Source organism: Suricata suricatta, chromosome 15 (assembly GCF_006229205.1).
Source record: "Suricata suricatta isolate VVHF042 chromosome 15, meerkat_22Aug2017_6uvM2_HiC, whole genome shotgun sequence".
Taxonomy (NCBI): domain Eukaryota; kingdom Metazoa; phylum Chordata; class Mammalia; order Carnivora; family Herpestidae; genus Suricata; species Suricata suricatta.
This window is the reverse complement of record NC_043714.1, coordinates 32117123-32131786: the sequence shown is the minus strand read 5'-3', so window position 1 is coordinate 32131786 and position 14664 is coordinate 32117123. Positions and strand designations below refer to the sequence as shown.

The 14664-nt window shown below is 35.8% G+C and overlaps 1 protein-coding gene across 5 annotated transcripts in view; it reads right to left on the bottom strand.

The window, feature by feature from the left end:
- WWP1 (WW domain containing E3 ubiquitin protein ligase 1) overlaps positions 1 to 14664 on the bottom strand; it is a 119919-nt gene that overhangs the window by 12826 nt on the left and 92429 nt on the right. For all 5 annotated transcript variants that reach the window (XM_029923206.1, XM_029923209.1, XM_029923208.1 and 2 more), the window contains 6 exons: positions 14243 to 14376; positions 14014 to 14154; positions 9325 to 9445; positions 3551 to 3655; positions 635 to 731; positions 129 to 201 (listed from right to left, as the gene is read on the bottom strand). In XM_029923206.1, coding sequence (XP_029779066.1) covers positions 129 to 201; positions 635 to 731; positions 3551 to 3655; positions 9325 to 9445; positions 14014 to 14154; positions 14243 to 14376 — 671 coding nt within the window. The remainder of the gene's footprint in view (positions 1 to 128; positions 202 to 634; positions 732 to 3550; positions 3656 to 9324; positions 9446 to 14013; positions 14155 to 14242; positions 14377 to 14664) is intronic.

Sequence of the window (14664 nt, the reverse complement as noted above, 5' to 3'; positions counted from 1 at the left end):
ATGTTCTAAAATTTGAAATTCGGGCTACATTAATGGATAAGCACTAGTACTGGGTCTTATGTATTCAAAGAAAGAAAAAAACAAGGATTCCCTGGCTTTCACCTTTCAATTAGGATTCTTGAACTTACCAGGTGTGGCTTCTTGGTAACCAGGTGTCTTTGCCAACTTTTTCAATGCAAAATTTTTGAGGCCCATTACTTCCTAAATCAAGAAACCAAGACAAAATTTATCTGGTCCTTTAAACTTTTTGGTTTTGACAACTAGTTAAATGACACCACATATCACATAATCATGACTGATACAGAGTACAATGTAAATTGCTTCTTCTCAGAGAAGCTTCTTATTGCTGCAGAAATTCCAGCAACAGTAATTAAATCCGTGGAAAAAGACTCTCAAGAATTTTGCTCCCTTCACAATCATCCTAAAGAGCAAAGAAATGGCCACCCAGACTATGTAAGCAGACTTTCATTTTTGGCTTACAAATGTACTTGATATTAACCATTAAGTAGCCTTCTGGTAGATACCCTACAGAGAGCATACAAGAATGATCTTTAGATTCAAATCTACTGTATGCCTTAAGGCCATTATTATCACAAGATTATCTACAGAGAAACTGCTGTAAAATTGTATTTACCCATAAGCTCAGCAAATCCTCCTAGAGGTAAACGGCAGGTTCCAGTGACAAACTGTAATAGTCGCATCCTTACTTCATTGTCTGTCTCTTTCACAAACTGTGTAACAAAATCAAATTTATTTTAATATAAAATTATCTTCAGTAATTAAAATAGACAGATTATTCTTAAATTTCTTCAATAGTTTACTAAGGCTCAGCATCTGTTAAATACACTATCAATCTTACTTCAGTTAATCCTCCCAAGTAGACCACTGGCTGGCCATCAGTATTATTACATCCACCATACAGACAGGAAATGGGAGGCTTTAAAGGTCAGACCACGACAGATCTTGTTTGGCTACCATAATACAGCTATCGCCTAGTTAGGGCTTGTGCCATATGCTTTTTGTGTATTTAGCCCTTATAACAGTTGCCATTCTCAACAGTTTGATATACTGTCTCCCACTAGATACTATTTTCTCAACTCTGGATCTTCATATTTGAAAACTACAAGGATGCATTCTGTTAGAAATATTTAGTTCATTTACAATCTTTTCAAAGAGGGACATAAACGTGTAATGTGGTGGAATACTGATTTTTAAAAAAGTTTTTAATGTTTGTTTATTTTTGAGAGAGAGAGACAGAGCATGAGCGGGGAAGGCAGGGAGAGGGGAAGACACAGAATCCGAAGCAGGCTCCAGGCTCTGAGTCATCAGCACAGAGCCCAATACGGGCTCGAAACCGTAAACTGAGAGATCATGACCGGATCATGAGCCAGCCAGGCGCTCCTAATTTGAATTGGTCTAATTATCTTGTAATAGAAGGCAAGTGAACTTCTGGAGCAGCCTGGGTGTAGAAATGTAGCTTAAAAATAACATTTATAAAAAATAAACAAAAATATAATTTACCTAAGGATAAGACAAAAAGTGCTAAGAGTGACAAAAAACACTTCTGTGTACAACTAATGAGGTACACATTTCATCAAGACCAAAGAAACAGCTTATTACGAGGTCTGGCATAAACCAACACTTTCCCTAAAACAAACTCAATTTGAAAACATAAATATTCACTTGGATTTATAGAACCCTAAGCTCAAGCTCCTTGGGTATACAGATACAAATGTCCAAAGGGAAAGTCCGGAACATGAAGGAATAAGGAAGCTAATAAAAAGCCTAAAAAGGAAGATTGCAGATACCTGCATACATTCTGTATGTGATGCAATTCAGATATTCTATGCTTGAAAATAGATTTATTCCTTTTTTATGTTGTATTCATTATTTATTTCTTGTAAGCTCTGCCCAACATGGGGCTTGAACTCCTTACCCTGAGGATCAAGAATCACATGCTCTATGACTGAGTGAGCCACGTGCCCCTTGTTTATTTTTCATAAACGGTAATAGATACAAACAGCACCCGGTATAGAACTGAAAGGGCAGTAAAAGGTACAGCATCAAAGGCAGCTTTCACACCTTGCTGCCAGTTTTCTCTACCTTTCCAGAGACAGTAGATTCAGATACAGTTGACCTTGAACAATCCAGGGGGTAGAGGTGCTGATCCCCCATGTAGTTGAAATTTTGAGAAAATCCACATTCAAATTTTGGTTCCCCAAAATGTAACAGCCTATTGTTGACCAGAAGCCTTACTTGTAACATAATCAATACATATTTTTGTATATATATCATATACTACATTTTTATAATAAAAGAAGCTACAGAAACATTTACAGTACTGTGCTGTAAAATACCTGCATAGAAGCAGACTGGCACAGCTCAACCCATTTACTCTTCAAGGGTCAGCTGTACCAACATACACTCTAAATACACAGAATATAAATTTTCCTTTTAACCAAATAGCATATTATACACAGCTTTCTTTTCCCTTCGAAACTACTGAAACATATTGTCCAATATTTTTGTCAATTTGCACTAAAAGAAGTAAAAGAATGATGGGGGCGCCTGGGTGGCTCAGTCAGTTGAACGTCCAACTTCAGCTCAGGTCATGATCTCACGGTCTGTGGGTTCAAGCCCCACGTTGAGCTCTGTGCTAACAGCTCAGAGCCTGGCGCCTACTACAGATTCTGTGTCTCCCTCTCTCCCTAACCCTACTGCTTGCACTCTTCTCTCTCTCAAAAATAAACATAAATTAAAAAAAAATTTTTTTTAAGTAAAAGAATGATTACAAGATACAGAATTGCAGAGCAGATATATCATAATTTATTTACTTAGTCCCCTCCCAACAGATATTTAGGTGTTTCAGGTCTCTGGTAGTGTGCCAATAATGGTGCAATAAATATCTGGCATGTGCCATTTTGCATGTGTTGAAGTATATAAGATAAATTTCTAGAAATATCTACACTTCTTTAAAGTATTAATAAATTAAAAAATGACACATATCCTTACAAAAAGATTCCACTTCTGGAAAATCCAATACAAAATCCCAGGCTTAGTTTTCACTTGAAAGTTAAGCATTGGTATATGAAAAGTTCAGTTACTAAATTACTCAAATGAGTCTCAATTAGGAGATTTATGTGAAGAAAATCCCTGGCCTAAAGATTTCAAGTTCTCAAACACACAAAATGCAAAATCTAATAAAATGTGTTTCAATATTAGTATTGCAGCACTTGGATGAGACCACCCTCTTGTAGTTTAAGCTAAAACACCAACAAAACAAAGGGATTATACCTACAAGTATTACCATTAAACTATTATTTACAGAAGATTCTGTCATTCATTCTCCCATTAAGGAAGATAAATCAAAATAAGCAATGGAAACTCCTTTAATAAGCATTCACACTATTCACTTCTGATTTAGAATTCAAAGACTAAAAACCATGCCCAATGGTAGGTCCAATTTTTAAAATGAACTGTATTTTTAAACCACTGTTTCATGATAAAACATTTTCTTTGAACACTGTTTCAAACAGATAAAAGCAAATACCTGCCAAAACCAAATGATTTGCTTGCTGTTTCTTGTATAATGTCGATATACAGTATTTCTCTGCCAGTCTGCCAAGTCAACCTCCTGCATGCCGCACAGCATAACCTGGGCAGTGAACACAGTAGCAAGTCACAGTACAGATTCGGTGCAGAGAGTAAGTATAGGGCCTAATTATGTGAGCAGCTGCATGCGTGACAACTAACGATCACAGCAAATCCAAGAAAATTTGTAGCAATTTAGAATAAGGATTCTTTGCTACTTTATATTTTCCATGTTTACTGAATTCAAACTGAAAACATTTAGTTACTATTCTTCAAGAAAGACATTAGCTATGCTAGAAGAATCTCTCACTAAAAATGTATCCCAAATTAGGTGTCCAAATTGTTAAGCTTCAGATATAAATTTCTGGTTCTTTTTTCTTCTGAATCTATGCTATCTTTTCTATTTAGAGTTAAAAATATACTAATTTCTGTTATTAATTTTTCCAGGCTTTGGGAATAAAATATTCTATATGAAATTTTTAAGCTAGCCCAGTGTATTACATATGGGATGAAAGCTATTTTTGGCATAATGAAGTAGTCTAAGTAGTCTAATACTTCACTTATCCTAAGTTAACTTCGAGCTATAATGTATATGCAATAAAATGTATGTATTCTTAGTTAGATGTGTTTTGAAAGATATATATATACCTGTGTAACCACCACCACAATCAAGATGTAGAATATTCCCATTATGTGTCTTTTTGCAGGGAAAAACATCCTTGTCTATGGCTCTACATAATCAATGATTTCATCACAGATTAAATTTTTAAGAATGTCCTACACACACACACACACACACACACAGCATACAACTGACACTCTTCTGTTGTCTACACCCCCTGCCTCCACCCGTCAATACCAGGTTTATGAGAGTCACATTCATTATATGACTATACAACAATTTGCTTATACTTTCATTTCTTAATTGTCATTTAGGTTACTTCAAATTTGGGGCTTTGATGACTAAAGTTGTGATGAACATTTGTGGGAAAATCTTTGTACACATATTTTATTGGACCTGCCAGGGCATCAGAGTCTGATATATATGTTTAGCATTGTAAGAAATTACCACCACTATCCCAAAGTGGCATTTCATTTATAGTTTTAATTTACATTTCCCCAATAATGTTATACTCCATGTGTTTACCTGCCATCATAGCTTCTTTTGTGAAGTGGGTCTTTGCCTATTCTAGCGCATTTTTCTTTTTACAGAGTTGTAAGAGTTAAAACATATATGTGTGTGTGAAGAGCATAAGTTTTACTTTTGATGAAGTCTTTATCCTTTTTGTGTAGGTGTGCTTTATTGTTTTGTATTCTTCCTAAGAAACTTCTGCCCATACTAAGATCACTCTGTTTTCTTTTTACCTTTCATATTTACAGTTATGATTTCACCTTTCTTCATGGACTAAAGTAGGAGTCAATGTTAATTTTATTCTACATGGACATCTAGTTGATCCAGCATCATTTGTTTAAAAGACTTTCTCTTTTCCCACTGAAAAATAGTAGCACTTCTGTTAGAAATCAATTCACAATATATGTGTTGGTTTATTTCTGGACTCTCTAGTGTTCCACAGATCTATTTGTGTGTCCCTTCAAAAGCACCACACTACTATAATGACTATGGCTTAATAATAATTTTTGAAATCAGTGAACATCCTCCACGTTTGTTCTTTATAGAATCATTTCAGCTTATCTAGAGCCTTTCCATTTCTTTCTTTTTTAAATCAGTTTGTCAATTTCTATAAAAAATTCTTCTGGATGTTGATTGGGATTGTGTTGAATATACAGATCAGTCTGGAGAGAACTGACATAATATTGAGTCCTCCAATACACAACATGATATATCTTTCCATGTATTAATCTTTTTCTTTTAAAAAAATGTTTATTGGGGCAACTGGGTGGCTCAGTCAGTTAAGCATCTGACTTTGGCTTAGGCCATGATCTTGTAGTTAACGAAGTTTGAGGCCCACATTGGGCTCTGGACTGATGGTTCAGAGCCTGGAGCCTGCTTTGGATTCTGTGTTTCCCTCTCTCTCTGCCCCTCTCCCAGTCACCCGCTATCTTGCTCTCTCTCAAAATTAAACATTAAAAACAATTTTTAAGTTTATTTGAGAGAGAGAGGGAGACACAGAATCCGAAGCAGACTCTACACTGTCGGCACAGAACCCATATGGGGCTTCATTTCATGAACCATGAGATCATGACCTGAGCTGAAATCAAGAGTCAGGCACTTAACTGACTGAGCCATCCAGGTGCCCCGAGTCATCTCTAATTTTTCTGAGCAATGTCTTACATTTTTAGTAGAGCGGTCTTACATGCCTTTGGTTACATTTACTTTTTTGATGCTTCAGTAAATAAAACCTTAAAATTTCAATTTCCAAGCATTTGTTGCTGGTACATATAAGATATATACTTGATTTCTAAATTATTGGCCTTTTATCCTATAGTCTTATTAAATTCATTGTTATTTCTACTGTATTTTTGGTAGGTACCTTAGGAGTTTGTAAGTTGACAATCCTGGTATTATCCATGGATAAAGGCCATTTTACTTCTTTCCAGTCTTTATGCTTTTTTTATCTTTATGCTACTTTTGCCTTACTGCAGTGACTGGGCCAGTGGGGAATATCTGGTACAATGGGTAATATAAAGGATAAGAGTTTTACCCCTATACCTAATCTTGATATGAAATATTCAAGGTACCACCATTCACAATGATGTCAGGGTTTATCTTATTCATCGATACTCTTTAACAAACCGAAACAATGGCCGCCTATTCCTAGTGTGATGAGAGTTTTTATTAAGAATGACTGTTACATCTTAGTTGAACCATTGTAGCTTATAAAGGGGCATGATTATGAATAATCATTATTTGAACAATGGCATACATGCCCATGATTGTGGTACTATTCATGGTTCAGAAAGATAATGAATGGAAGTACAGGAACAATAAAAATCAAGATAAAGGAAAAATAACAACAAAAAAAATCTGTATGTCCTCGCAGGTCTGTACCATGAACTAAAGGCAAATCAGTAACAATTAAAGCTTTAGTGCCCTATATGTAAAAGGAAGTTCTCACATGGCCAAACTATTTCACAGGGCAAAGTGTGAGACAACTGTATCTACCAAGGGCTCTATCAAAGTATGCATCTCTTCATATCCTTTCAGGTCTACTGTGTCAGCTTCATCTCTGCTCTAATGTTGGACTCTGGCTATAACATCCCTCTTTCACTAGGTGTGCCTCCAAAGTAGGAGCTTTTTTAAATTAACTTTTTAAAATTTAAAGTCACATTAGCTAAACATATAGTATAATGATTTTAGGAATAGAATTTAGTGATTCATCACTTATATATAACACCCAGTGCTCATCCCAACAAATGTCCTCCTTAATGCCCATCGCACATTTAGCCAATCACTCACACCCAACACCCCACCAGCAATCCTCAATTTGTTCTCTACATTTAAGAGTCTTTAATGGTTTGTGTCCCTTTCTGTTTTTATCTTATTTTTGCTCCCCTTCCCCGTATGTTCATGTTTCATTTCTTAAATTCCAAGTGTAAGTGAAACCATGATATGTCTTTCTCTTGACTTATTTTGCTTAGCATAACACATTCTAATTCCATCAACATTGTTGCAAATGGAAAATTTCGTTCTTTTTCATCACCAAGTAATATTCCATTGTATAGACAGATATATCAAATCTTCTTTATCCATTCATTAGTTGATGGATATTTGGGCCCTTTCTATCCTTTGGCTATAAACACTGGGGTGCACGTGCCCTTCTGAATCAGGTACTCCTGTATCCTTTGTATATATACCTAGTAGTGCAATTGCAAGTCGTAGGGTAGTTCAATTTTTAATGTTTTGAGGAAACTCCATCCTGTTTTCCAGAATGGCTGCAACAGTTTGCCTTCCTACCACCAGTGCAAAAGAGTTCCTTCCTCTTTCTCTACATCCTCACAAACATCTGTTGTTCCCTGGAGTTGTTAATTTTAGCCATTCTGACAGGTGTGAGGTGGTATCTCATTGTGGTTTTGATTTGCATTTCCCTGATGATGAGTGATGGTGAGCATCTTTTCATGTGTCTGTTAGCCATCTGGATGTCTTCTTTGGAGAAGTGTTAAAATAGGAGCTCTTAATTAAGGGAATGGAATACTTTAGGTGTATGCATTTTGAAGACACAAAATAATTTAATTTTCTTCAGATTCCTAATGAAGTCTGTGATTGGAAAAAAAAAGATTAAATACTGATATCTTCCATTCTATTCTGATGTGTTTCTGCTAATCTGTATAGTCAAGCTGTTAAGAGACGTTAGCCCAATTTATAGAGTCTACATGTCATCCAGGCTCAGAGTCCTTATTTTCTTATACTTGTCAGTTTCCAGAAGGTGAATTTCTATAAGGGAATATTACTGTATGTACAATTCATAAGGCTAACTTTTTATACACACATTTGATTATATGAACAAAACAAATTTCTTAACAGAGAACCAAAGATGGCTAAAGTTAAAACACTATACCCAAAGGAGACAGAGTAGAAATACCAAGGACTTTCCCTACAGCCCTCTTCTAATCTATATGGGGAAAGAAGACTTCAAGAATTTACCATAACTAAGTACTAGAGAAATATAAATTGCAACCACAGTGGGATATCACCTATACCCATTACTATAATAAAACAAAACAAAATAACAAGTTTGGACAAAGATGTGAACAAACTGGAACCTCTTCACTTTTGGCGGGAATATAAAATGGTACAGCGACTACAGAAAATAGTACGGTAGTTCCTCAAATAATTAAACATAGAATTACTACATGATTCAGCAATACCACTCCTGAGTATACATCTAAAAGAACTGAAACCAGAGTTTCTAAGAGATACCCATATATCTGTGTTCATAGCAGTATTTACAATAACAAAATATAGAAACAACACAGATATCATTGACTGATGAATGGATGAATAAAATGTGGTATATACATACAATGGAATACTATTCAGCCTTAAAAAGGGAAGAAATTCTTATACACGCTACAATATGAATAAACTATGAGGAAAATTATGTTAAGTGAAATAAACCAGACACAGTAAGGCAAATACTGCATGATTTCACTTACAGGAGATACCAAGAGTAGTTAAACTCATAGAAAGTAGAATGGCAGGGCCAAGGAGAAGAAATGATGGGGAGTTGTATAGTTTCAGTTTCGCAAAATTAAAAAGTGCTAGAGATTGGCTGAACAATGATGTGACTGTTATTACTGAACTGTATATTTAACATTACTGAACTGTATACTTAAAAATATTCAAAATGGTAAGTTTTGTCATGTGTACTGTACACTCCCACATCCCTCCAAAACAGAAGTTCTGATATACTTCTATTAATTCTGAATACAGTAAGACCACTAAGAAGTCATGACTTAAAAGAATGATCTTTGGGGCAACTCACTACTATCCCAAGATTTTATTGAGTTCCCCAAGTTATTAACAAGGTTGAACTCACTCTTCAGGACAGCAGGCACTGATGAATGATTTTGTGCCCCTGACAACATCATGGTTTAGAGAACTTAAGACCATCACCCCATACTGGGATTTCAATACCTCCTGAACACTGGGATGAGTAAGAGAACTCAAGATTGTACCACATCATTTAAAAATGTGTGGACATCCTGTAGAAGAACAAAAACAGTCCCTCCTCACATTAACATTTTCTAAATAGCATAATACAAAAGCCTAACCTCCAATTCTTTTTCATCAAAGTACTGTAGCCACTGAAGAGGAACAACTTCATTAAAACCATCAAGGAAAGCTTTGGTCTGTTCTTGCACTCCTCGAGAAAAACGCCACTCTGTCATTAAACTGAAAATAAAGACAATATTTACAAATAGTTCATTTGCATGTGAGGTAAAAGCTTAGAAACACCAACTACTTCTAAAATTCCATCACTTTTCCCAAATATATCATACACTCATAACATACACATGTTTGTGTGTTTATGTACATAACACGTTTCTCCATGAGGAAATCAGTTCCAGGCACATCTGTGGCTAAAAAGGATGCATTTTTTTAATTTTAATTTTTATTTAATTTTGAGAGAGAGAGACAGAGTGGAAGTGAGAGAGGGGCAGAGAGAGAGGGAGACACAGAATGTGAAGCAGGCTACAGGCTCTGAGCTGTCAGCACAGAGCCTGACGTGGGGCTCAAATCCACGGACTGTGAGACCATGACCTGAGCTGAAGTCGGATGCTTCACTAACTGAGCCACACAGGCGCTCCAAAAGGATGCTTTTCAAAATAGGAAGTTCTTTATTTGTCATTAAGACAGCAACAGTCCAGCACTTACTATTTCCTGTTCATGTGTAAACAAATAATTCCAGATATTGTATGCTGACACAGTTAGAGAAAGGCTACAGTCATTCAACAGGTTCTTCCAGCAAAGCATCTGCCAAGGGAGACTGGAGAACTCTGATTCAGTCTTGCACAGCAGGGAAAGCATGGGACTGTCTCAGTAACAATTTGTCTGCAGGCCATGTGCTTAAATGGGGGTATGGTCCCTCTGAGAAGGCTTTTAGAAAGGCTTAAAGATGGGGAACTAACTGGTACTTTACATGCTAATTCATTAGAGAGAACATGAAGATTTCCCAAAAGAATAGAAAAAATAAGATGAGAAGGAAACTTTCCGAGGAGACATATAAAAGTCGTACAGGAGGGAAATGTGATCAAAAAGGAAGAGAATCTGTATCGTGACATACAGAATGTCTACAAGGGGATGACCGTAGATGTGTCAGGAGCTACCTGTAGAGAGGAACTGCACAGACTACTGATGAGGAGAAAACACTGGAAACAGCAGATAAAGGGAAAGGCAATTATCCACATTCCTCCCAAACGCGTCTTCCCGTGTCCCAAAGGAAGCTGATTTTATTCTCTGTTGAGATAAACCTTTCATCCCTGCTGCCTCTAAAATTTTTGTTCATCAGTTACTCACCTTCTTTTACTCATGCCCTCAACTTCCTACTCTGCTTCTCATTTGCCTACATGGATGATCAGACCATTATTTTTCAAAACCCTTCTTTCAATCCAGTGTTTGCTTTTAACTACTCTTTGCTCTTTACCACCACTTCTATTAGAAGGGTACTCTGTGCTGTCTCCACTTCTCACCTCTATTCACCCAAATTTTAAATCACTGTAATGGTCTGGGCTTTAAAGATTTCCCTCTGGGGATAAACAAATCTCTTCACATATGTCACCAAAGAACTCTCAATTACCGAGCCCAATGCCCTCTTCAAAATTACTCCTGCTGCAGGAACTTCCTGTAGCACTGGGTGTTAGCATTCCCAACCCTCAGAGTTCTCTGATCTGAAGATACCACCACTCCTGATCTGACTTAACTACTCCCTTGTTTCTTTTATCAGTTTCACTGGTCCCTAAATGCTGGCATCACTGAGATCTCTGCCTTTTCTTTTCTATTTACTACCTAAAGATAATAACACACTCAACTGCAAACCAATCCAGAAACCTCAAATATTTCATTTACTAGTATTTCCCTCACTACATGTAATCACTCACTGAATCTGAACTATTCTATTCCCATAATAATCCATTCCCTCATTTTTACCTCAACTGTGTCTGTCCTGTTTCACATAGGTCTATGATACCAACTACCTGAAGAATGAAAGAGCCTCTTAACTACCTTCAGAGCTCTACCCCCCTTCCATCCATCTATCCCATCCAGTTCATCCTCCACAAAAATGCTACGATTAGCCTTCTAGAAATAATTCTGATCATTTCATCTTAGTTTTTGTTTGCTTATGACGACTCTCCTATCAGAGTAAAAATCCAGGTTTCTTAGACGTAAGAGTTTCCCTAGATTAATGCACAATCTGGCTACCATTCAAGGCTCCTACCTAGCCACTACTTCTCAGTCATATTCTATCCCCACAGCTCTGTGGCTGAAGATTTTGGGGACAAACTAATCTCTTTAATACCTCAATTCTTCTGCTTTTTCTATTTCCCTCTCTCCAAAATGCACTCCATATTTTCAGACCTAACATATGCAATGCTCTGGGAAAAACTTTCCTGAGTCTTCCTAACAGAATCAATCCCACTTTGGATTCTGACACTGTTTCATACATCTCTCTGCCATTCATTTACTCAGATATTAACTGAGGTCCTACTTTGTACACTAAAACTAAAATATGATAAGTAAAAAAGAATAGTGTTATTATATAATTTTAAAGAGCAAGATAAAAAATGATTAAAGTCTGTTATTGTTTCACAGATTGAAACAATTATGCAAAAATAATTATATTCGAGATTAGACAGGAACTCTTACGTAACACGTATTACATGGGCAACACTTTAAAAGTTATCACCTTAACACAAAATATAAAATTCAAAGTAGCAAACTAAATACAGTCTTTATATGATGAAATTTTATTTAATCTGCTTTTGATATTTGAAAACATTGACAGCATTTTAAAAATGCTTACTTTGTGCTATTTAATAGCTATTGTTGGATTCTGTGGAAAGCTTAAGACTTAAATACAGAAAGCCCAATGCCTTATTAACTATCTTTGGAAACATGTTTTCAAAATGGAAGAAACAATATAGTTATTTACAATAAGAGTAATAAATGCTCACTACATAACAAATAAGCAAAACAAAAATACTTCAGGGAATACAAAGATACATAAAGAAGAAAATAAGTTATTGATTAAACTAGTTTTCTCCATCAGAGAAAACTAATTTAGCAGAAAAATAGGAAGAGGCCTAGAACGCCACACTAGAATGGCTGCACTAACTTAATAAGCAGAGAGACGTTAAGGATGTAAAATTGAAAGGCCACAGAAATTTATGGGTTAACAAGTTAAGAAAGAATTGTTATGTCCTTTTGCAAAAGCAATACATCAATATCTATTAAATAGTCTTTGACTAAATCACCTCACTTTAGAAATCTATCCTACAAAGACAAAAGCAGCAGATACACAGAGCTTTACTTAAGAAAGTTTTCTTTTGCCTTTGTAGTGGCCCAAACTGGTCACAATCTGAATGACACCTACTAGCAGAAATGACTGACTACTACAGAATGGTATACCATGATTTATCTAGCTATGAGAAAATGTGTTAGGTCTATCTCTACTGAACTGGAGGATGGAAAAAGTAAGCTAGAGAGTAATTTGTATGATATTATCCTATTTTTGAAATAAGTATCAAGAACATAAAGAGTCTGAGACAATGATGACACCAAGAATCCAACGGTAGTACAGAGAGATAAGTCAAGCAAGGCAATAGGAAATATAACAGAAAGAATTTTGATTTTGACTTGTTAAAATCAGGCAATTTAGTAGTTGAGGAGTTGACAAACTATGTCACATGGGCCCAATCCAGCCTGTCATCTGTTTTCTGTACAGCTAGTGTAATAGTCTTCACTTTTTAAAAATAATGGCTGAGAAAATATTCAAAGACTTGAAAATTCTATGAAATTAAATTTCAGAGTCCATAGCAGTTTTACTGCAACATAGATAGCAACACATAATCTGTTCATATTTTGTCTATGTGCTTTTGTGCTGCAATAGCAGAGTAGAATAGTTCCAAGAGTATGTGGTTCACAAGCCTAAAATATTATCTGGTTCTTTCCTGGAAAAGTATGGATCTATCTGGAAACTATTTCTAAAGTTCAGATATTACTTTACTAGAAAACTGAAGCCACAGTGCGAGGCTATTTAGAGAAACAGGTTGAATAAAGAATCTTGGAAAAATATAAACATTTAGGAAATGGAGATATAGATAACCATCGTTAAAGAGAAAGTAAAGAAAACCCATAAGGTGCAGTTCATGGGATTCAAAGGAACAAAGAGTTTCAAAACAGGCAGTGGTGGGCACTGTGAAAACAGTTAAAGAGGGAATGTGAGATCGAAGAGGAATCGAGCATTAGACTGCTGGTCAAGGTTTGGGATCCTGGCTGGGCTTTGCTACTACCTAACAGAGCACCCTGGGCTCTTCATCCTGAAATAAAGAAACTGCACGGTCTTTGCAAAGTCCTTTTTAGCACCAATGCTCTATAATTTTTTATCTGAACAAAGGTGGGAATGCACACAGCAAGCAGTAGTGGGAAAGTGAAGGTCACTATTTATTCTCGTTTCAAGAACACTGGTTGGTACTGTTGAACTCAAATAAATGTACATGACGCAAGGGAAGTTATCTTAGTACATTTGAATTTTTTAATCCTGTGAGAGCATGTTTATAAACTGACATAAAGATGGAGTAGAGAGCAAATGACAGAAAAGGATATATGAAAGGGGGAATGAATGTGGAAATGCTTTCCAGAGGAGTGAACATGGGATCAAATGAAGGGTACAGACAGAGTTGTTAGTTCTGACATGCTTTAGAAGTTCGAGAAATCAAGGCCAATCAAGTATATCATCTTACCCAATATATTCATCTTTGTTCTCCTCGGTCACGAGGATATTGGAACCTCCCAATTTCAGGTCATGCGAAGTGACCTTTCCCAAAATTTCCATGTCAACAGAAAAGTACATTTCTAAGCCACATTCTTCAATGTTGTTATCTCTGGATGATAGAAACATATATTGACTAATTAACAAGATATCTAAATTGTCTTCAAGAAAACACCTTATTGAAAGACAAATCTTCAAACCTTATCCAGATAAGGGAGTTATAAAATTCTGTATCAATAGATTCCAAATCCTTAATAGTCAGTTTTTTGCTTAGCATACGCTTGTAGAATGGTAAAGAGAAACCAGTATCAATAAACTTCCCATGAAAAAGTGCCTGTCAAGAAAACCAAAAAATTTTACTTAAAAATTTATAAAACAGTAATTTTCTTATTCAGAGCACACAATGATAACAGAGAAATCATGAGACTTCACAGGCCAAACTAAGCACTTAAATAAGTAACCAGCAGAAATCATAAAAACCAACTATTACATAAAATGCTAAGTATGAAAAACAAATGACAGAGTTAAATAAAAAGACTTAGCTATATCACCTGCTATTATAACTACAAGGATAATAAAACAATGGTACCAAAATCCCCACTCGTTCTAGTGTTTTTTTTTT